Genomic DNA, 22,305 nt, shown 5'->3' on the forward strand with positions numbered 1-22,305 from the left:
GTTCATAATTCAGTGTATCTCAGTTAGTGATGATATGAAACTTTTGGGCCGATACCGATGTCCGATATTAATATCACTGTCTGAAAACCGATATTTGCCGATACCGATAAACTGACATTAATGCATCTAAAATCAGCAGATTTTGTATAGAATTACAATTATTAAAGCTGAATTTATGTTATTATGTACACACATCACACACATTTATGCTCCTAAAACAAAAACACATCACCGCACTCACCCTCTGAAACAGATAAACAAATGGAAACAAGATGGAAAAATACCGGTTGTTAATATTGGCCCAGTTTTATTTACCGGACTGATACCGATATTTTAAAAATGACCAACATTGGCGATACCAATATTGATGCAGATATATTGTGCATCCCTAAGTTCAGTGTATAATTTCAAAAATTTCATAAAAATGTTTTACCAATCGTAGATAGCTCTGAACAGCCTCTGCTGAGAGAAACAGAGTTTGCAAGCTGCAGGACTAATGAGCAAATGGCCAGTCCAAGCACAACTGAGACCAAAGTGAATTACTGCCTTTTTAAAATAGCTCCCATCTCTAAAAAAAAAAAAAAAAAAAAAATCATGCAACCTTTATAAACCTTTACATCACTCATTTTTCATTGCATGTCTATTTACTTGCACAAACTTCACTGGCAGCATCATATCTGGTGCATGCATTTAAGTTTCCATTGAAACAACTTGAGGGATATGTAAAAGTCTATAAAACAAGGTTTTAACAAAATGTTATGAATTTTACATCTGAGCTGATGTACCAGAATTACAGAGACTACAAAAACAGAGTCTGCCTCAGTTTAGAGTTTTTCTGCTGTTGATTTGGTTTTATTTGTTGATTTCACTGTATTTTCTGTTTGCTTTGTCTTATTTTGTTCATTGTTTCAAGGTCACTTACTCTCACGTCTCTCTATTCAGCTCTCCCAGTCATGCCTGCCTCTCTCATGTGAACACTAACCTCTCCTCACTCAGCTATGAACCTTATAGCCAGCCCTGGTTTCTCTGCTTTTTGTTCCTGTTTCCACGACGTCTCTGCATGAGGAGTCCTGTTCCTCCACGCTGTACCTTTTTGTCACTCAGCACTGAAACATTTTCTGGATTTCACCTGCCTGCTCAAACTTTATTTATGTATTTATGCTGCCACACACTTTGGCCACTGCTAATGCTTACATTGTTGAAATAAATCCACAAGTGGAATCTTAACCCTTTAGAGCGGGTGTACATAGTTTAACATTTTAAAAGTGACGTTAAAAAGCATACATTTAAATATCTGACCCTGTTTTCTGATATAAAGTAGGATCTTTCATCATTTATATTTCCCCCAAGTCCCTCCCTTGGCCTTTGGCAAATGGTCTTCTTAGGGTTCAACAACCCCCCAAGATGCTTCACAATACATCCAGTCACACACACATTCACACACTAGTGATGATGAGCTACATTATAGCCACAGCAGTCCTGGGCACACTGACAGAGGCGGGACTGCCAAACACTTGGTGCCACTGTTCCCTTCGACCACCTCCAGCTATAGAGCTCCGGACCCCACGCGACTCTCAGTTAGTAGACGCCATATTGGCAGGTAAAAGAAGCTAAACAAACACGGATCTTAACCATGAACGTGAACGGGATCAGCTTGGATTTTACTTCGTCGGAGTTTACTTCAGCATGATTGCAGATATTTACGAGGTTTACTCGTTTCATGCTCGTATTCGTCAAAAATGCTTTATCCGTACCGGATACGGCTCATCCCTAGTTACCACCTGGCAATATTTTTTATGTTAGAAGATTTTACCTGATGAGCAGTACCAATGAGCAGTACCTCTGTTTTGCTGCTGTTTAGCTGGAGAAAATTTTCAGACATCCATGCCTTTGTCGCATCTAGGCATGCACTAAGAGCAGAAAGTGTAGATGAGGAGGACACTGAATCAATTTTGAGATAAAGCTGTGGATCATCAGCATAAGAATGGAAGAATATCCCAAAATTTCTAAAAATATCCCCAAGTGGGAGCATATATATAATAAAGAGAATTGCTGTTATAGAGCTCCGGGAGCTGACGTCACTTCTCCCGGCATGCAACAGTTCAAATCGAAACAGCGCCATTTTGGCAGGCAGAAGCCCGCAGCTGGACTATTTGTTATTGTCGGAAAACTCAAACGGGAAATATGGTAGATTCCTGTTGTGCCCCAGGATGCAGAACAGACGTGGATGACATACGGAATGAGCCATCCGAGACAGATCTCAGACAGATCCTGAGACGCTCCTGCCTGACATATTTCATGGAAAAAAATCAAACTAGTGATTTCTCTTGGAGTTCAGTTTATACATTCAAACAGCACAGCACTCTATTTAAACTACTTACATGTAAATCAGTTATTTGTCCATCCATCCATCCATTTTCATCCGCTTATCCGGAGTCAGGTCGAGGGGGCAGTAGCCCAAGTCGAGAGGCCCAGACTTCCCTCTCCCCAGCCACTTGGGCCAGCTCCTCCGGGGGAATCCCAAGGCGCTCCCTGGCCAGGTCAGCTCCGACAGCTTCTGGCGTTTTAAAAAAGTATCCCAGGGGCACGGTAAGGGTTGGAGATGTTTAGTCTATTTAACTTCTGACTATATAAAACCATTTCTTCAGTTTTAAAGTGTGAAGTAAACTCCGACGGAGTAAAATCCGAGCCGATCCCGTTCATTTTGTTTACCTTTGTTGCCTGCCAACATGGCGTCTACTCTCTGAGAGTCACGTGGCGTCCGGATCTCTATAGAATTAAATACAAACTAGGTCTCCTTACCTATCAGTGTATCCATGTAAATGCTCCTATTTATCTTAAAGAGCTCCTTACTATCCACATCACCTCAAGAAATCTTCGCTCCAGAAATGTTCAATTCCTGCAACAGCCCACAACAAAACTTCATACCATGGGAGATCAAGCTTTTCAAGCAGCAGCCCCACGCCCGTGGAACACACTCCCTGAAACATTTAGAGCACCTCAGAGTGTTGAATGTTTTAAAAAACATCTGAAGACATTTTTATTTACACAAGCTTTTCCAAACTGATTGGTATTGCTGTTGTAAAACTGTAAGGCTTGTTTTTGGCATTCTGATTTCTTTACTGGCAGACAGGACACAGGGAAAAAATGAAAGGGAGTGCGGCACCCTAGCGCCACCTATGGACGGGCTGCCCCTGGTCCACTAAGAGAAAGACACTGGTCGGAGCGGTGGTTCTGAGCAGCAGTCAGAGAAGATGTTTACTCCACTCAGTCCAGACTGATAATGAATCTTGCATGCAGGATGCCACTGCTGGTTGACTCTTTCCGCCAATCAGAAGATCACTCTATAGGTAGGCGTGAACTTCAGCCAGGAAAGCAGGTCCAAAAAACCTGTCAGCTGAGCATGAAGAACCCACAGATCACCCGGATGTGAACACAGTTAACCTACCAGGGCTGGGCCGGGCCGACCCAGACGTGAAAGCCCCACATCGTTTCACAGCTGGTTCATGCAGGGTTATTTTAAACTTTTATACTGCAGCATTTTGCATTTATTTAGGCAGAAATACTAAAGCATTCATGTAAGTCTGCACTTACACTCACTCAGGAGACTTTTGTGGTTGTAGACGACCATAAACATCATTTAATAACCCTGTCATCCTGTAGAAAGGTTTATGAAACCACGCTGCATCAAAAACTATGAACTGTTTTGGATAAATGACAATACTACATTTCTGTTTCAGCTGTGCTCAGACTAGCAGTAAGCTCTTCGGTCTCTTCTGAACGTAAACACTTTTCTCTGAATGTAGGATGTTCACAAAGCTGTCTGCAAGAATGACTTCTACAGAGAAACACATCAAAGTAGCAGAAAAAAGCTCTTTTATGTCAACAGTCCCCCAAGCATAACAGCGTCTCATCGTAGCACAGAGCATGCTAAGTTACCTGCATGTGTTCATGGAGCTGACAAGAGCCTGAAGTGATTACATGTCTGCAGGATACTCTTTAATGAGCCCATTCTGAATCAGTGACAGGTGAGCCTGATGTTGCACCCGACATGTCTGTCTCCATACACGGACGCAACAACAGACTATTGGACTGAAGTGTGTTTAGACAAGAATGTTGTGGTGCATCTGACCTGCAGCGCCCACAGCGGTAGCGGCCTATCAACCCAGATGATGAGCTTCCTACAGAGTGGGAAGGAAAGGAGTCATAAATCTTATTGGAGTGTGAAAATGTATCAAAGAGGAACATAAGTTACACAGATATTCATATAAAAAAAGACAATAAATTCTGGTTTGCAAACGAAAATAAATGAAGTTTCTGCCTTAAATATGTTTACAGCTGAACTGCATCATGCTCATATTGTAGATAAAAGAGTAATAATCACAGAATCAAATTTACATCCTTGTTTTAGGAAAAGGGTATCTCTTTTCAAGAACATTTGCCATAATTGCTATCGATGCCATAAGTCTGCTGTTTGCTGCAGGAGGCAGCCTTCCCCGTTCCCGAGCTCTCTATCAGGCTCCTTATTCATTCGGAGCCAGAGCTTAACCAATGCCATTAGCCATCAATTAGATCAATAGGTCCCCAAACAGGAGACATGGCACAGCCTCAGGTCCATCTCCACTATCTGGTGCTCCTCCGTCTCCATTGTTGTATATTACACACTTTATCTTCACTAGATCACAGCTGATTAGCCTGCACAGGCACTGCATACATGTTATGCTGACAGGTGTTCAATACTGCTGGATTGTGACAAATGAAAGGGATCTGCGCTGTTTAATATCAGTACTGCAGACTGCATCGGTTGAGCGAAGTTGCATTGATTTCATTACACAACGTTTTCACCCGGTGAGCTGAGGTCAGGGATGTTGGACTCCAGGGTGAGTGGTTTCATGGTTCTTGTCTGCAGGCAGGAACCATCGCTCCTTATTAAAGGCGTGTGAATGCTTACCAGTCAAACTCACTCCAGGGATGGGACGATGATGAGTTGTGTTTGGTGCAGTTAACCCCACCAACGCTGCGTTGGGCGAAACAAGCATAATAAACCATAAAAATAAAGAAATGGGCAAAATGTCCCTGACAGACACTTGCCACTAAAAGTAGACCAACATGCTGCTCAACGCAAATATCAAGTTTACTTTCCTGACTGCACCATCACCACTTCTCTTCTCTCCTTTACACTGTCATCTCATTTATTGGTGCTCCTGCGACTGCTGACAGGCCCTCGCAGTAACAGAGACTTTGTTTCACCTTATTAATCCCCGTGTTATTGGCATTTCCCTCACCAGTCTCGTCTCTCCTCCTGTGGGTTGTCAAGCAATACTCTGACGATGTAGAGGAGGCAGCTCAGCACTTTTAGAGCAAAGTTAAACATTCGCACTCGCAGACCTGCAACCACAAAAGAAACGGACTTTGAGAATTTATGCACAGACATCTTTAATGAATGAAAAACAAAACGAACCCGACTGATTATCCAATTTAATGGCTTAGGGCTAAAATAAATTATGTTTAATCCTGATCACTAGACACAGATATATTAAGACCAGCTCAAAGAAAGGACAAGCTGAGAAGCAGATGATGAAATGCAGAGCAAGAGTATAACATCGCTTTGCACACTGAAAATGAAACATGGCTCTTCAACCAGAAAGATGCTGAGACAAAACCAGAGAACAGCCGTCAAACTCCACACGGAGAATGTGGCGGACAGACAACTTACTAGATCTTTGGTTTTTGATGAAGAAGAGCTTGAGGCGCTCCTTGAAAGTGTTCTCATTCACGTAGAACTCCACCTGCACCCTAAAAGAGAGGACAGTCAGTAAGAGAGGGATGAGGATAACGATGGTGCAGGAGAAGAATGAGGAGAAGTAAACAAAGTCGCTCCAGGTGTCGGAGGCCGGCGAACGCTCCTTTTATAGAGTCAACAGGCAGAAGTGAGGAAAACGGGAACGCTGAAGGATTAAAAAAGCTAAAGTGAAGTAAGAAAGGTGATAATGTCATTTGAACAGAAAAGAATGAAGATGATGGTACATTGAAGACTAATAGGTATTGGAGGAAATGCTGCTCCTGCTTGTGCGCCTGCCCAAAGGCCCAGACAGCTGCAGTCACTCTCGTTATCTCCACTGATTAAATATAGAGCAACAAATTACTTCCCTCTGATGTTTCTGCTGAACATGGGGAGGCCGTAATTACTGCTCTTTCTGCTTTTGCAGCTCGGCCCCCTTCTGTTCAGAGGGGGACACACACACGCACACACGCACGCACACACACAAGTCTATAATACACACCTAGGTAAAAGAGAGCTGGTCAGGCAGGGAGAGATATGAAGGGAATTACAAAGAGATCTGTCTCTGACAGCTCATACTTGTGCCTACGTTTGTGGATACATAATGAGACAGACTAAAGGTGACTGTATTTCCTGTCAGACCACCTCGGGGGGAGGGCGAATTTTCTGTAGCTCTCTTTTTATTGCATGGAAGGAAGAGTGGATGACTCAAGCCAGGGATGAAGCACACCTGACCTGTCACGCTGCTGGTCTCCTTACAACAAAGAAAGATAAAAGGGAGGCAGAACAACTGCTGCCTATTCTTCTGGATGCAGGAAGTGGTGAGAGGTGTGTGTGTGTGTGTGTGTGTGTGTGTTTTAGTTGTGATTTATACATGTTAGGCCATGCAGATTATTTGTAGGGTTAATTTGAAATCACCACACACACACACACACACACACACACACACACACACACACACACACACACATGCACACACATGCACACACACACACACACACACACACACACACACACACACACACACACACACACACACACACACACACACACACACACACCTTCTGAGCAACATTAAATAAAGGTTGTGGGGTAACTTTCCTTTGTTACTATGGCAACGTTGAATTCATTGTCTTTTCCTTCATTCTCACAGGAGCAGATGTGTGCAAACACATTTTTGTGAACTGTGTTCAGCCACTGTAGCTGATGGCCCCGCTGCAACTTGTCGGCGGCTCCCTTCGCTCTGAGCAGATTGGTGACAGAAATGCTTTTGCACACATGATGAGAAACAAAAAAGAAGACACATCTGCACAGACCCCTGCCATGATTGATGTCAAGTTGTTGTTATTGTTGTTGTTAGCCTCAAGGGCAACATGCCGATTATACCTTGTAAGTCGCTTTGGACCAAAGCTTCTGCTAAATACATAAACATAAACATAGAGCAGCCCAGTGGTTTGTGTCTTTTAAAACTTGTATTGAAATCAACATAGATCATGAACGCTTCAAGAATTATTCTTCAAATATTTAAAAAATATTGACATTCAGTTAGCATGAGGAGAATTCAAACACCACATTTAGATAATTTGGTCTTATATATTTATATGCACCACCTGGCCAAAAAAAAGTCGCCACCTGAATTTAACTAAGCAAATAGGTACGCGCCTCCTATTGGATAATTACTGCATGGGCGATTATCTTTCAGCTGGCAACAAGTTACCCCAAAACTCCACTACCTCCGCTGCGCTCCGCTCCGGCACGAACTCCGCAGCAAAATCGATCCCGTTGAAGTCAATCAGAGCTGCTCCACTACTGCGGCCGTGCGGTGCAGTGCGCCGCCCGCCATTCCACCATCCTCCGCAGTCAATGGACAGGAATCACAACCGCCCAACAGGAAAGGGAGCAAGCACAACTTCCATTATTTCACAATCAATCGATAAACAAAAAGCGTTTTTTGTTTCATATGCACAGGTTTAACAACTTTTAACAACTATCAATGGCGGCTGAAGTTTAAATGCACAAAAGTAAGCCATAAATACAGTTTCCACTATCAAAGTAGTCACACTTTGTTGATCCAAACACTGCTGATCTCTCAACACAAATGATGGGCAGATTAAACAGTTCATGTCGATGCTTCTCCCACACAACGGGTGTTTGGATCTAACTTCCGCGTTTATTGCTCGGACTGTATCGCAAGATCTCGAAAATCCCGCACATGCCTGTTTGCCCACCTCAGGTCTCCGCACCGGAGCGGAGCCGTTGTAGAGCGGGTACCAGTAAAAACTGAGTTCGGAAGCGAGCGGCAGCGGAAAGCGGGTGCGGAGCGGAGGTAGTGGAATTTTGGGGTTACAGTGCTCAGCATAAATAAGTACTCGTCACTACATTTGTCAGAAAACCTTTAATTTCCTTCCAGAATCAACTTTTGCTATGAGATACCAAAACACTCCTACAAATGTGGGCCATTGATGTTGCACAAACAAAAAAAAGTGAGTTTCCAAACAAATCCATGTTGCTAAACTGTGCACACCCCAAATATAGTCTTAGGAGCAAAGTCACACTTAAAGATGTGAGGCAAAATTCGTTGCTCTTTCAAAAATTCCTTTGAACTTCATGTGTAAAGAAGTATTAGAACCTCAGATGAAGAGAGTTCTTGATTTTTCAGCTGGATTATTAAGAATATCTGGTGTTTTTGACTGGTGCTGGAAAAACAGAAACTAGCTTCCGGTCTAAGCCCTGAGCAGCTGGTCGCGTTTCACATGAAAGCTCTGCTGAAACCGCTATAGTAAACAACTCCCGACTCCGGTGCATCTGCGTTAGCGTTGTAGCAGAGAACAATGCGTCATCAGTCAGATGTAGCTGCGGAAGCCTCTGATAGTCGGTCAGATAGGGTTTTACTCTGGTGTATGGTGACCAGAACGGATTACTCCAGAAGTTCAACCGAACTCCGACCCGCTAGCTGGATATCACTACCGGAGGTGCAGACATGTTTTAGACCGTTTGACTCAGAAGACCCACGACCTGATTTGGACACCGGGGAGGATTTTGCTCATCTTCAGCAGAACCAAAATTGCTAAAGTTTGTTTACTTTTGTTAAATATTTACTTTCTGTGCTCCACCGGGAGCTCTAAGCTGGCAAGTTCTCAGCTGGTCTTTTTATTTATTTATTTTTCTTTTCTTTATTTCATTCAAAATAAAAACAAATAAAACATATAAACAATAAGAAATACATAACAAAAAATCTAATTTGAACGAAAAGAAGCAGAATGAAGAAAAACATCTTATAATTTCTGCCCCCTTTTCCAGAAGAACTAATCAATTTATATCCCATTTCCATTTGTCAGACACACATACAGATTCATTTAAAACGTTTTCCTGTTCTTAATTCCAGTGCCATCATGATCATTGATTTAATTAACATTTTCATAATTATTTAGTACACTCAGTTTGGTACACATTTTGAATATATTAAATGACAGAGTGTTTTTAATTTCCTTTTTAAGATTATTCCATAATTTAACACCATTTACAGATATATTCCACTCCTTAATTTAGTAGTCTTAGCTCCATCATGTGTCCCAATATAATTCAGTAATCTACAGATAAATTAAATAATGTGCTGCCAGATTTACCGCTGCATGTATTTATTGATACAACTCTGGAAAATATTTAACCAATAGCTTACCAGACTACATCTTCCAGATGCTGGAGTAACTCCTTAGCTTGACTCGTTTGCACTAATCCAGGATGGCACGGAGGTTCTACTGGTCCATGGAGGATCTACTGCTGAAATATGGGGATCATCTTTTAGATCATATCTGTGTGTGTGTGTGTGTGTGTGTGTGTGTGTGTGTGTGTGTGTGTGTGTGTGTGTGTGTGTGTGTGTGTGTGTGTGTGTGTGTGTGTGTGTGTGTGTGTTAGCCTTCCCAAATGACTTGTTTTTTTCCTTACCGGAGCTAACACGGTAACCAGTGTTACTGCAGTCATGCTAACGGGACTCGTCTGGAGTCCAGAAGTACCCGGGCTGTTCCAGATGGGTTTATAGATGTAGGTTATTATTTTAGATCAGACCTATGTTATTTAAAAATGCGTGTAGGGCACAAACATGAGGACCACACCTTTTGCTGCAGCTAGAAACGCAACTTTCTGTAATAATTAAGAGCACAAAAGTAAACAAATAACAGTTATTCACAGTACTTGCAACAGCAGCTGCCTTGTTTTACGTGTTGGAGTGACGTATACGAAACACAGTTCTTCACTGTCTGGAGGAGAGGATTTGGATTTTCTGTAATGATTTATGACAAAAGTCCTCAACACAATGAAAAACTGAACCCAGCTCATATTTATATAGATGGTAAAGTGTAGTTATACTGCATTTCTACAAATTTAATGCAGAGTCTGGCAAATACCTTTGAGACTACAAATTTCAAATTAACAGACATTCAATCACAGGTGAGTCTAATGATTCATTTAAGATGTGTCCAGCGGACAGGTGACTATAAAAGAGCATTACTTAACAAAGAAAAGCTCTTCCCATTTCATGCTGTCAGCAGTAGTTCCACATGGAATAGAAATGTCACAATAATCTGAGAAAGGAAATATTTTCTTTACACAAAAAAAGGTGAGGGCTACAAGAAGATTAGCAAAGCTTTACAAATCAGTTAAACTACTGTAGCCATCTTACAGAAACATCCAGGCCGTCCACAAAAGTTAACATCTCGACAGGAGTGTCTTCTGAAGAGAAGGGTTGAAGAAATTCACCATGCAACTTCACTGCGGTTAGCTAAAGCAGTAGAAAGCCAAACTGGAGTGACCGTTTCCCATGACACCATACGGCGCACAGTGCAGAAGAGTGGCATGCATGCGTATCGTCCATGAAGGAAGCCTCTCCTAAAGCCCATGCACACAAAAGCACGCCTAGGATTTGCTGTAGAACCCATGCTGAAAGAAATGAAGACTACCGGGTCTCTGGAGTGATGAGACAAACTGGATCATTGTTTTTGAACTAATAGTATCAAAACTGTATGGAGTTGTAAAGGTGAGGATTTCATAGAGAAATGTATGGTGCCTACAGTGAAACATGGTGGTGGTGGAGACCTTATGTGGGGCGGCATGAGTGCTGCTGGTGTTGGGGAGCTGCATTTCACTGATGGTATCAATTCAATTCAAGTTTATTTATATAGCGGCAAATCACGACAAGAGTCGTCCCAAAGCACTTCACATGGTAAACACTCCAATACAGGTCAGTTCATTAAGCCAGTCAGTAAAAGTTTCCCATATAAGGAACCCAGCAGGTTGCATCAAGTCACTGACTAGTGTCAGAGTCTTTACAGCAATCCTCATGCTAAGCAAGCGTCCTGGCTCAGTATAAGCAGCCATCCTCCACGACTCACTGGGGATGGAGAAGACAGAGCCGACACACACACACACACACAAACACACACACCTCTCTCACCACTTCCTGCATCCAGAAGAATGCAGGACATATATACCGAGTAGTGTATGGTTACGTTGTGATTTTTTAGTAAATATTCTATTCCTAGTGAATCTATAATTAAACGGGTAAACTAGTAGTAGCTAGGGGCTGCATGACTTAACTTTTTTTAAAGTGGAGAGTCAAGTAATGAAAATTGAGTCGACTTTGACTAGTCGTTGATGACGTCATACACCTGAAGCGGCGCGGGGGGGTCGGTTGGTTCGCTGGAGTTTTTTTTGACGATTAAAATTGCGCCCACATTTTCAAACTTAAACACATTTCTTTTAACAACGGTAGTTTCTGCTTCAGCCCTCTCCCCCCTCCCCCTGCTTCAGCCCTCTCCCCCCTCCCCCTGCACAGTGGCTGCAAACTCACTGATGCGCCTGCAGCCTCTCGGAGTTCCTGCTGCTCTAAACATTAAAATAATTATTTCATTTTCTGTTCCTCACTTCTGATTACCTTCAGTGGTGTCTGTTTGTTGCAACCAGCAGGTACAAAAACTAACTTGTTTTTATTTGACTATTTTTCTGTCCTGCCTGTTTATTATCTTCCTGCATCTCCTCTCAATCCTAAAGAGAAACTGCTACATGGCTTCATATATATTCACCTTATGAGTTACCTTTGAACTGCAGTTCTAAAATATCTACCGACCGCAAAAACAGCGGAGTGCTCGCTGGCCGCACCGGTGAGGTGGGTCACCGGAGGACAAGGTGATGCTCCGCTCCACAGCAGCAAAACGCATCAGGCACAAATAAAAGAATAAAAGACAGAAAACATGAAAGGATATGAGCCGACATGAACGATCGCGTGTTAAATTAGTTTTTGAGGTGGCGACACCTAACTTGATAATGTTACTGTGGCCGTGCTCAGGACGCAGATGTCTGGAGCGCGTCAACAATCAGAGCTTTGCATGTGCAAGCTGGTTAAGGTTAGGATGGGGGTGAGGGGAAGGTTAAATTGCAAGAGGGTAAAGGTCACAATTTGGTTAATTGTCCGTTTTACGGCGGGTGTCAGTGCCGATGCTCTGGCACAGCGCGTCGCTTCCCAACGCGCAGGAGCTTGTCACCTGCTGACAGCAGGCTGCTGTCTTTTCCGTGGACTGCATCTTGCCGGTCATTATCACATGACAGCGACTAGTCAATGACAAGCATAAAAAGTCACTACAGAGCAGTGAGGTTGACTAGTCGACTAGTTCATATAACCCCTAGTAGTAGCACATTCAATGTCAAAGAGAGTAAAGTGTTATTGTCAGGAGAGGGAGAATGTTTAAGTGGTTAGCAGCAGTGTTCAAGCTGATGGCCCCCTCCATGAGGCCACCACTGAGATGAGGCTACCACAGCTCAGTGGTGGCCTCATGATTTATGTCAGTATGTTGTAAGAAATGTATGAACTCAACAATGTACTGCTCTATACTGAGGGAGATGATGCTGCCATCACTCTGTGCACTTTTCCAACACAATGATCCAAAACCACATCTAAAGCTAATGTTGCACCTCTGAAGAAGAACAGGTCGAAGGTGACTGAATGGCCAAGTATGTCTCCTGAGCTGAGCCCAATCAAACACTGGTGGGGAAATCTAAAGTAGCAAACTGAGCATCACTCTCCATCCAGCATCCAGGCTCTAAAAGAGGTTATTATCTATCATCTATCCATCTATCTATTTATCTATCTATCCATCTGCCTGCCTGCACTGTGTCCGTCTGTCTGCACTGTCCGTCTATCTGTCGGGGACTTGCACAAACCAGCCAGAGAAGCACTGCTGATGAGTCTGAAAACTCCATTTTATTTTGGAGAAGCTTCAAAATTAACATGAACTTAACCTAATCAATGTAAATTAGTCAGAATGACACCAGCACAAGACACACTATCACATTTCAGACACACCAGGTTCAACTTAAATAGTGGCTGATCAGACCACTCTACAAACAAGAGGGGAACATTCAACATACAATTAACACACACACACACATCCTCACACACACACATCCTCACACACACAAACCAACCAGTCTAATCAATTCAGGTAACTCAAATAACTACCATAATTACAAACTCCCTATCCATAACAGAAAACATTGCATTAAATTAAACACAAGCATAAACATGAATCTCCCCTCCCTTGGGAGTAGGTAGATCCCAGCAGTGCTGATTAGGCTTCCTGAGGAGATGAGCTGCAGGTGTGAGACTCCATGGGCAACTCCAAGTCACTGGTAACTCAAATAGAAGTACAACATTAACACATGCATTCATAAACAGAAGACTGATTGTGTGCACATCAACCAGTCATCCTGGACAGAACACAGAAAACAAACATTACCAGAAGGCCGTGTCCCTGAGGTGACACTGCAGTCACAGTCCCCCCTCCTTAAGAGTCCACACCGCACGAGCGGGAAAGGTAATCAGCCATAACATTCTTCCTGCCCGGCACATGTTGAACTGTGAAACAAAAAGGCTGCAGCACTAAGGCCCATAGGGTTACGCGGCTGTTAGTGTCCCTCATACGGTATAGCCACTGCAAAGCCTTATGGTCAGTCTGCGAAACAAATTCCCTGCCAAGGAGGTAGAACTTCAGAGAGTCCAAAGCCCACTTAATGGCCCAGGCCTCCTTCTCCACCGCTGAATATTTCACCTCCCTTGGGAACAACTTACGGCTAATAAAAGCCACTGGATGCAGATTCTCGTGACCTTGGAGGATGTTACGGTTGCCAGTCTGACCAGTGAAGAGCAGGAGCCAGGATCACCCAGCTCTAGTGAAACAGCCTGACACCGCCCCTCCTCCTCCTCCTCCTCTCTCCCGGCTGCTGAGGAGCACAGCTGAACTGAATCTACCTGATGAGTCAACACCTGTATAAAAAGGCTGTGCCCTCAGCAGTCTGGGAGGCAGCAGTGATGGAGGTTCCATACAGTGTTGCTGGGGTGAAATCAGTTATTAGACAGCAGATTCTGGATGAATGGCAAGAACAATGGATAAGGGATGTGAAAGGAAGACATTTATACAAATTAAAGGGAATGGTTGGAAGAATGGAAATCATTCAAATGAGTAACAGAAATCAAGCATTATAACAAGGATGAGACTGGGACATACAGCTTTGAACAGTAGGATGTGTGACTGTGGACTTGATAGGGAAACAGTAGAACATGTATTAAGTGCTTGTAGGAAATATGTGGTAATAGGAAACTGTTGGTTAAAAAATTGAAAGTTAAAGGATATAAGGAATTTGAGTTGGGTATTCTGTTAAATGGTGGACTAGTGGTGTATAAGTTAGTCATAGACTATTTAAGAATTTAGTTTTTTTTTTTAAAGTAGGATACTCCCCACTTCGACTCACACTCCCATTCAGTAGGTGGCGGAAATGCACCTGAAAGTTGGTTGCCACCCGCCATTAAAGAAGAAGAAGAAGTCTGGGAGGCAGCAGTGCAGGGGTTCTGCTGTCCTCCAGATTTTGTTTTGTTTCAACCCCTTTTCGTTTGGATTTGTTTGAGTTTTAAACTTTGGTAGTTTTTAACTCTTAGTGAGAAGTTGTGGATGATCCAGTGGCATCTTTTGTGTTCAGGTTTTAAAAGGTTAACTTTGTTTTAGGCAATTTTACTGACCTCGGTTTTAAAACACCTTCGTTGTGGTAAAGCTTTTTAATATAAGTTTTTACCAGGTGTTTTTATAGCTGATAATTTGCTGTGTAATGTTAACCTTTTTCAGAGTTTTAGAGAGTTCTGTTGGTTTTGCATTATTTTAATAATGCACCGTTGTCTGTTTGTGTTTTTTAACTATCTATCTACATAAATAGTAACTCAGTGTTTGTTCTACATAGGCTCAGGCCAGTGACATGCAATGAGGTTCATGACTGGGGAGGCAATGACTGCTCTGGAGTCAGCCTTACAAATATATGATCCTGAAATAGAAGCTTTTATTTTGTTTTTGACCTTGAATGAAATATTTTGTTGATTTAAAACTCAAGATTTAATTAATTTCACACTATTTAACTAACAAGAAAAGTAAAATAAAATTTATTATTGGGGCAAATTTTAATTAAAAATGTATTCTTGGCATAGCTCTTTCATTACAGATGAAAATCGTGCATGATCTTACCTTTACGTGTTTCTGAAGTCCAGGAACCTGACTTCTCCATCACTCTGCTGTAAAAACCATCCACTGTTATGACCTGTTCTGACTGAAAATCCAGTTTAAATAAATCCTTCAGTTGTCGGCTCCACACCCCCGCCCTGTGTGTGTACAAGCAGCCAGTTTGCACTGGTGTCTATTGGGCTCAGCACTGCCCCTATCAGTGAGGCAGGGTACTACCTGCTTCCCCCATGCATTTTTACTGAGAGTGTATAGAGCTCCGGACCCCACGTGACTCTCAGTCGGGGCGGAGCTTGATATGTGCAACATGTGCGGCCGAACAGGGCGGCAGTCTGGAGGGGGCGGCATTTAGGCTAGCTCTGCCTCTGCTCTCAGTTAGTAGACGCCATATTGGCAGGAAAAAAAGGTAAACAAACACGGATCATGAACATGAACGGGATCAGCTTGGATTTTACTTCGTCGGAGTTTACTTCACACTTTAAAACCAAAGAAATCGTTTTATATAGTCAGAAATTAAATAGACTAAACATCTCCGACCCTTACCGTGCCCCGCCAGAAGCTGTCGGAGCGGACTTCTTACCGGACCTGGCTGGGGAACCCCTTGGGATTTCCCCCGGAGGAGCTGGCCCAAGTGGCTGGGGAGAGGGGTGTGGGCCTCTCGACGCTACTGCCCCCGTAACCCGACTCCGGATAAGCGGATGAAAATGGATGGAAGGATGGACAAATAACAGATTTACACGTAAGTAGTTTAAATAGAGTGCTGTGCTGTTTGAATGTATAAACTGAACGCCAAGAGAAATCACTAGTTTGATTGTTTTCCGTGAATAACATAAATATGTCAGGCAGGAGCGTCTCAGGATCTGTCTGAGATCCGTCTCGGTGAGACCGATAATAGCAATCCAAAGTGCTTTTTATGTGTGATCTGACAACTGATCAACCATTGCTTAAAAGTTAAATACAGCTTAGCCGGTTAATTGCTGTGATCATAAAACACGTAAACGGCAGCACGCAGAACTCACGAGGCAACGTTTTACGTGATGTTTACTTGTTGCTATGAGTAATAAGACAGAAAAAGCCACGCCAAAATAAGTTTAGGAAGCCCACTAAGAATTGTAATAAAAGCATTTAAAATAAATACCATACACAGTTGAGGAAACGTTGGTTTAAGTACCTGATATGAAGCGATCGCTGCATAAGTGAAAACCTTTACTCTCGGGGTCCCACAGTTTCATTTTAGCCCGGTCACTAGTGCGTTTTATTACAATGATCCAACGTTTGCGGCGCTCCGGATCTTGGGGAATCCTGTAGAAGGCTCATTCCTTATGTCGTCCGCTTCTGTTCTGCATCCTGGGGCACAACAGGAATCTACCATATTTCCCATCTGATTGAGTTTTCTGACAATAACAAATAGTCCAGCTGCAGGCTTCTGCCTGCCAATATGGCGCCGTTTCGATTTGAACTGTTGCATGCCGGGAGAAGTGACGTCAACTCCGGGAGCTCTATAGCCGCTCAGAACGACTAAATTAGTCACACACCGTGATTAAATGTGTTAAACAGACTGTAAAATGTCACCATGTGCAGCAAATGTGAAATAAAACATGTATGTTGGCAATATAAAGACAGAAAGCAGTGAGCATGCGCCAACTTCCTATTTCAGTGAGTGTGTGCAGTTTCTTTGACTCCCGTCTCGCGTCTGCATGTATATTTAATCAGATAATAGGTAAATTCAGCTATTTTGCTATAAACATGATGAAATCATACAGAAAAATAATGTACAAAGTCACTGGATACACTGACTTTATATATTAAATCATTATTCGTATACGGATATTAGTCCCTTCCCTGCCTCCTATGACCGCACGTCACTGGCTCAGGCATGGCGTCGCGCCCCTGCTGAAATTGTAGCGCCACAACTACAAAATCCCCAGCCCAGCCACAACCAGGTCAAAATTACAGAGTCCCTTCTCTCACAAATGAGGTCCAACCTTCGACTGTCTACCAAGTGTTGCAGCTCATAGAAGGCCTGCCCAGTAGCCCCCCCTCCATCCCAAGAGGCCTGCTAAAACTCTAAACTCCACTCCTAAGTCCACATCCTGCCTCCCCAGTGCACCCTTAGCCACAGCATCCTCCTACTTGTTGCTCTCCACGCCCACGTGAGCCGGAACCCAAACAACTTCACATCCGAACTTATGCAGCAACAACCTGACGGAAGGCAGCAGGTCAGGCTGAGACCTGGAATGCAGCACTTCCAGCGTGTGTGTGTGTGTGTGTGTGTGTGTGTGTGTGTGTGTGTGTGTGTACTACACTGTATCTAGTTTAGGTACGGTAATTTCTCTTTTACCTTCTTTTGTAATACGTCAAGATTTTTATGAACCAGGAAAAGATTTGTATCATCTGCAAAGATGACCTTATTAAGGAGGTTTGATGAATTTTAAATATAATTTTTATATAAGATGAAAAGAAGTGGACCCAGTTTGAAGCCTTGGGGAATTCCACATCTGATCTTTGCACGGTGGCAATGACTGTTTTTTATTAGGACAAATTGCAACCTGTCAGGTAACTTCTAAACTTGATGACTGTGTTCCTCTGACACCTTCATGTTTGCAACTTTCCAATAAACATTTCCAAATCAATGGTGTCAAAAACGTATGACAAATCTAAAAACACTCCAATTCCATTCTCACCTTTATCTTTGGCATCATTGATTTTTTATAACAAGATCCAGAATTGCACTGCCGGCGGAGCTCTTTTTGCTAAAGCCATATTTAGCTGGAGTTAGCATGTTTGTTCAGATAGCCACTAAGTCTATTGTACACAACTTTCTCAAACACCTTAGAAACGGTTGATAAGATAGACATGGGTCAATAGTTTTGTAAGTTGTTTTGGCATCAGATTTACAAATTGGTAGGATTTTGCGAGCTTTGTCATTTTTGGTATAACACCAGCAGATCTAGGATATCAAGTTCTATATATTTAACACTTTTTCTACATATATAAACATATATTTATTTATTTGACAGATGCTTTTATCTAAAACAACTTAAAACTGAGAATTCAGCAAAGCAGTTTATAGTCGATGAACCTAACCTAATATTTTTGGTCTGTATGAAATTGACAGGATTGCAGTCGGATTTTGAACCTGTGACCTTCCTGCTGTGAGGCACTCATGCTAATAACTGTGCCCCCAATGCAGCATTGTACAAATGTGTGTTGCTGCAGTTGCTTTTTAGCTGTGCTGTATTTCTCATAGAAATATTTTTGTACTGAAATGTTATCCACATAAAAAAACTGCATATACTTTAATGTTTTCTTTATTTCAGAGTACTGTCTTTTTCTACAACCTCATCCATCAGAAACAGCACTGAGCCATCTTATGATGAAAGTATTCAGTTTTGTGTCATATCTCCGGTTTGTTTTTGTGTCTTCTTTATAGCTTCAGGGTTTTTTAGGTGACTTATATGCCTAAAACCAGACATCTGTGCATTTTTTTCATTCCTCAAAGCCTCTTCAAACTTTGAGAGTTAAAGATGTGTTGACAACTCAGCAGGAGATGATCTTAGAGGTCATTCTGCCCTTTTGTGCTGTTTAAGGGAGCTGTTTCAATACAAAAAGATGAAGGTTAAAGTGAAAATGCATCCTCTTAAAGAGCTGAGCCAATGATGAATTTAGAAGTTCAGCTAAAGAGGGAGGGTGGTGAACAAAAACACACGTAACAGATCCATAAGCATCATTATTCCCAAACAAGAAGCACACAAGAACATTGCAGCGGTTCCCAATCAAGATAAATGTCTTCACTGGGGGTTATAATGTTCTCTTAATAGTCATCCAAACTGTGATTTTACCAAACAAAATATCTGGAACGGATTTGTTCATTAGAACATGCCACATTTCCTACAGGAAACAACATAACTTGTAAAAAAAAAAAAAAACACCTGCATTTGATATGAAACCTGTGCCAGGAGGAGTACATCAGCATTTGCATGCATCAGTGTGAAAAAGAGAGACTGGCAAAAGGTACAGAGATAAGACGACACAGACGGATGGACAGACGGACAGAAGGGGACATGCGGAGGAGGATCTTAGAGAGGGAGAGTGATTGCTGAACCTTGTTCTCCTGCTCCTTCCACCCATGCCTTCGCTCCATAATGACACAGCACTGGCCATTTAATGACACAGTGGAAAGGATGAAAGAAACACATATCGACGCATGTACGGCAGCACAGCACTTAGCATGCTAATTTGGATGGAAATTAACAGAATCTAGCTAATACTGAGAAGCAGTCTAAATAATTCTAGATGAATACACAATTTATTTTATTTAAATGTTAGAACGAAAATATGGAACACAATCCTGGGAAAACATATCTGAAAACTGACTGCTTCAGCATCCGGTTCTGAAAATTTCTCCATGACAGCCTGGCTGCAAGGGAATTACAGAATCCCCAAATACTTTCAAACTCAATCCAATTCCTCTTTCTGATGGGCAATAAGCCCTTAGGCACGTCCGTTCTCTTCAGTTTTCCTGGCATAGCGTGCACTTTCTATGGTGTATGTCAAAAATGCTTTTGCATTTTACAGAAGTTCAAAGAACAACTGACTTTAGATTAATATTGTAAAGAGATCAAATCTAACAGAAGACAAATAGTTTGTGTGAAATGTAATAATTCTACCACACACTGTGGGATTCCTCAAGGATCTACCCTCAAACCTCTTTTATTATTTATATCAATGATTAATCAGATCGGACAGACCTTTTAGTCTGGGTAACCCCTAAGCTAGCACAGCTTCAGTTATAAGTCAGAGGCAGGAGGCTTGGGGTCCAGGATTCATCCCAGCAAAGATGATATGAAACCAGGGGTTGCAAAACCTTCCAAAAGTAGCTAATATGTTTTCCACAGGTCTGGAAATACGTAGGTACTATGCAGACTCAATTTCTACCTAGAAACCATATTTAAATTCCAGCTTTGTGATAAAAAGTCTGGTGGTTTTGATTCTAACCAAAGGAGGTTTGTGAACAAAAGTATATTCTTAATTTGTTCTCAATTTCATGAGTGATCAAATTACATAACCACAAATAAAATATGAATATCTGTACCCTCTTGTGGTGGCCTCATGGAGGGGGCCATCGGCTTGAACACTGCTGCTAACCACTTAAACATTCTCCCTCTCCTGATAATAACACTTTACTCTCTTTGACATTGAATGTGCTACTACTAGTTTACCCGTTTAATTATAGATTCACTAGGATAAATACAATAAAGTTTATCTCTCACCAAATAGAATATTTACTTAGAAACCACAATGTAACCATAGAAACATTACTTGGTATATATGTTGTGTGTGTGTGTGTGTGTGTGTGTGTGTGTGTGTGTGTGTGTGTGTGTGTGTGTGTGTGTGTGTGTGTGTGCGTGTGTGTGTGTGCCTGCTCTGTCTTCATCCCCAGTGAGTCGTGGAGGATGGCTGCTTATACTGAGCCAGGTTCCTCTGGAGGTTTCTTCCTGTTAAAAGGGAGTTTTCCTCTCCACTGTCGCTAAATGCTTGCTTAGTATGAGGATTGCTGTAAACACTCTGACACTAGTCAGTGACTCGATGCAACCTGCTGGGTTCCTTATATAGGAAACTTTTTACTGATTGGGTTAATGAACTGACCTGTATTGGATTGTTTACTGTGTGAAGTGCCTTGAGACAACTCTTGTCATGATTTGGCGCTTTAGAAATAATATCGATTTGAATTACTTGGTCAAAAAGTTTGTGGGTCTTTATGAGATTTTCCACATCTTGTTTGGTAAGCAGTCATGACTTCATGTGACTGGACAGTCATTCAGATAAAGGCCGACCTGGCTGCTCAACCTCTGTGTGAAAGAACAATGATGTGACATCTCTATATAGAGAACCACTGGCCACCAGTACATCACACATCCCCACAGCGGATGTTCAAAAATCTTCAAAGAGTCAAGGTGTCCTCCCCTTCATCCAGCCGGGAGCTGAGAGGACAAACTGTTCCCGACCCAGATTCACAACCGTCACACACACAGGAGAGAAAATGACAACAGGGGGAAAAGATTGAGAACACGTGTATCACAAAACATTCATTTTTATTTTTGGGACTTTAATGTGAGTTTTCGACTAGCATTTCAAATACGCTTGTTCTTGTCACAAAATTGATTTTTACACTCCACTGCAGCAGACGAGTACTTTCATTGTGCATAATTATGACTGAGGCATTTAGGGAGTCAGTTATTCAGTCCCTTCAACTGTGTTGATTAGCTAAAGGAAAAGAAAAAACAATGGTCTTATGACTCGTCTGAAGGATAATGAAAAACACTTGTTGATTTGGTGAAACTGTGTTTTCTGGCTGTTTGGACCTAAAACAGCTAAAATAAAACAACAATAATATATCTTGTATCTTTTGTTTCCATCATGAAACTAAATAGGGCTTGACTTTATGCACAGCTCCATTAAAACCCCCTTCTCCTCTCTTCTTCTCCCTATCCCTGCAGACTTCGTTAACTCCATTTATCCTCAGACATTAAACATTTGATTAGATCAATGTGAGATATTCATCTCATTTCCCACAGTGGTCTTCAAATCAGTTTTCTGAGGATGAAGTTATGTGCAGAAGGATTGAAACATGAGAGGAAATCTCTCTACTTTCAATCTCTGGTGTCTTTTTTTGGAATTGAAAGACATCTTTTGTTACCTCCTTATATTTGCACTTTAATCACACAAAAAAGTGTTGATTCCCATTCTTTAAGGTCTAACGATCAGTTGCTACTTTCTGTTCCTTTTGCTCGCACACAGTTAGGAAAGAGAGCCTTCGCCTGCTCTGCTCCTTCTGCTTGGAACCAGCTGCAGAAAACCTGGAAAATGACTGAGCAGGTTTCACTAAATGCCATTAAAACCAAACTGAAAGCTTCAGAGACTGCATTAGTAACTTGTAACTGCTTTTAATGATCGAGTGTTTTATCATTG

At 42.1% G+C, this 22,305-nt stretch overlaps 1 protein-coding gene across 3 annotated transcripts in view; it reads right to left on the bottom strand.

Moving 5' to 3' along the window:
• kcnt2b (potassium sodium-activated channel subfamily T member 2b) overlaps positions 1 to 22,305 on the bottom strand; it is a 60,430-nt gene that overhangs the window by 31,084 nt on the left and 7,041 nt on the right. For 2 of the 3 annotated variants that reach the window (XM_054741275.2, XM_015948432.3), the window contains exons 2-5: positions 5,717 to 5,796; positions 5,286 to 5,388; positions 4,952 to 5,017; positions 4,133 to 4,181 (exon numbers count right to left, since the gene is read on the bottom strand). In XM_054741275.2, the coding sequence (XP_054597250.1) occupies positions 4,133 to 4,181; positions 4,952 to 5,017; positions 5,286 to 5,388; positions 5,717 to 5,796 (298 nt within the window). Of the gene's footprint in view, positions 1 to 4,132; positions 4,182 to 4,951; positions 5,018 to 5,285; positions 5,389 to 5,716; positions 5,797 to 13,569; positions 14,070 to 22,305 lie in introns of those variants that run through there. The other variant, XM_054741276.2, reaches the window with a different exon arrangement.

Source organism: Nothobranchius furzeri, chromosome 5 (genome assembly GCF_043380555.1).
Source record: "Nothobranchius furzeri strain GRZ-AD chromosome 5, NfurGRZ-RIMD1, whole genome shotgun sequence".
Classification (NCBI taxonomy): Eukaryota; Metazoa; Chordata; class Actinopteri; order Cyprinodontiformes; family Nothobranchiidae; genus Nothobranchius; species Nothobranchius furzeri.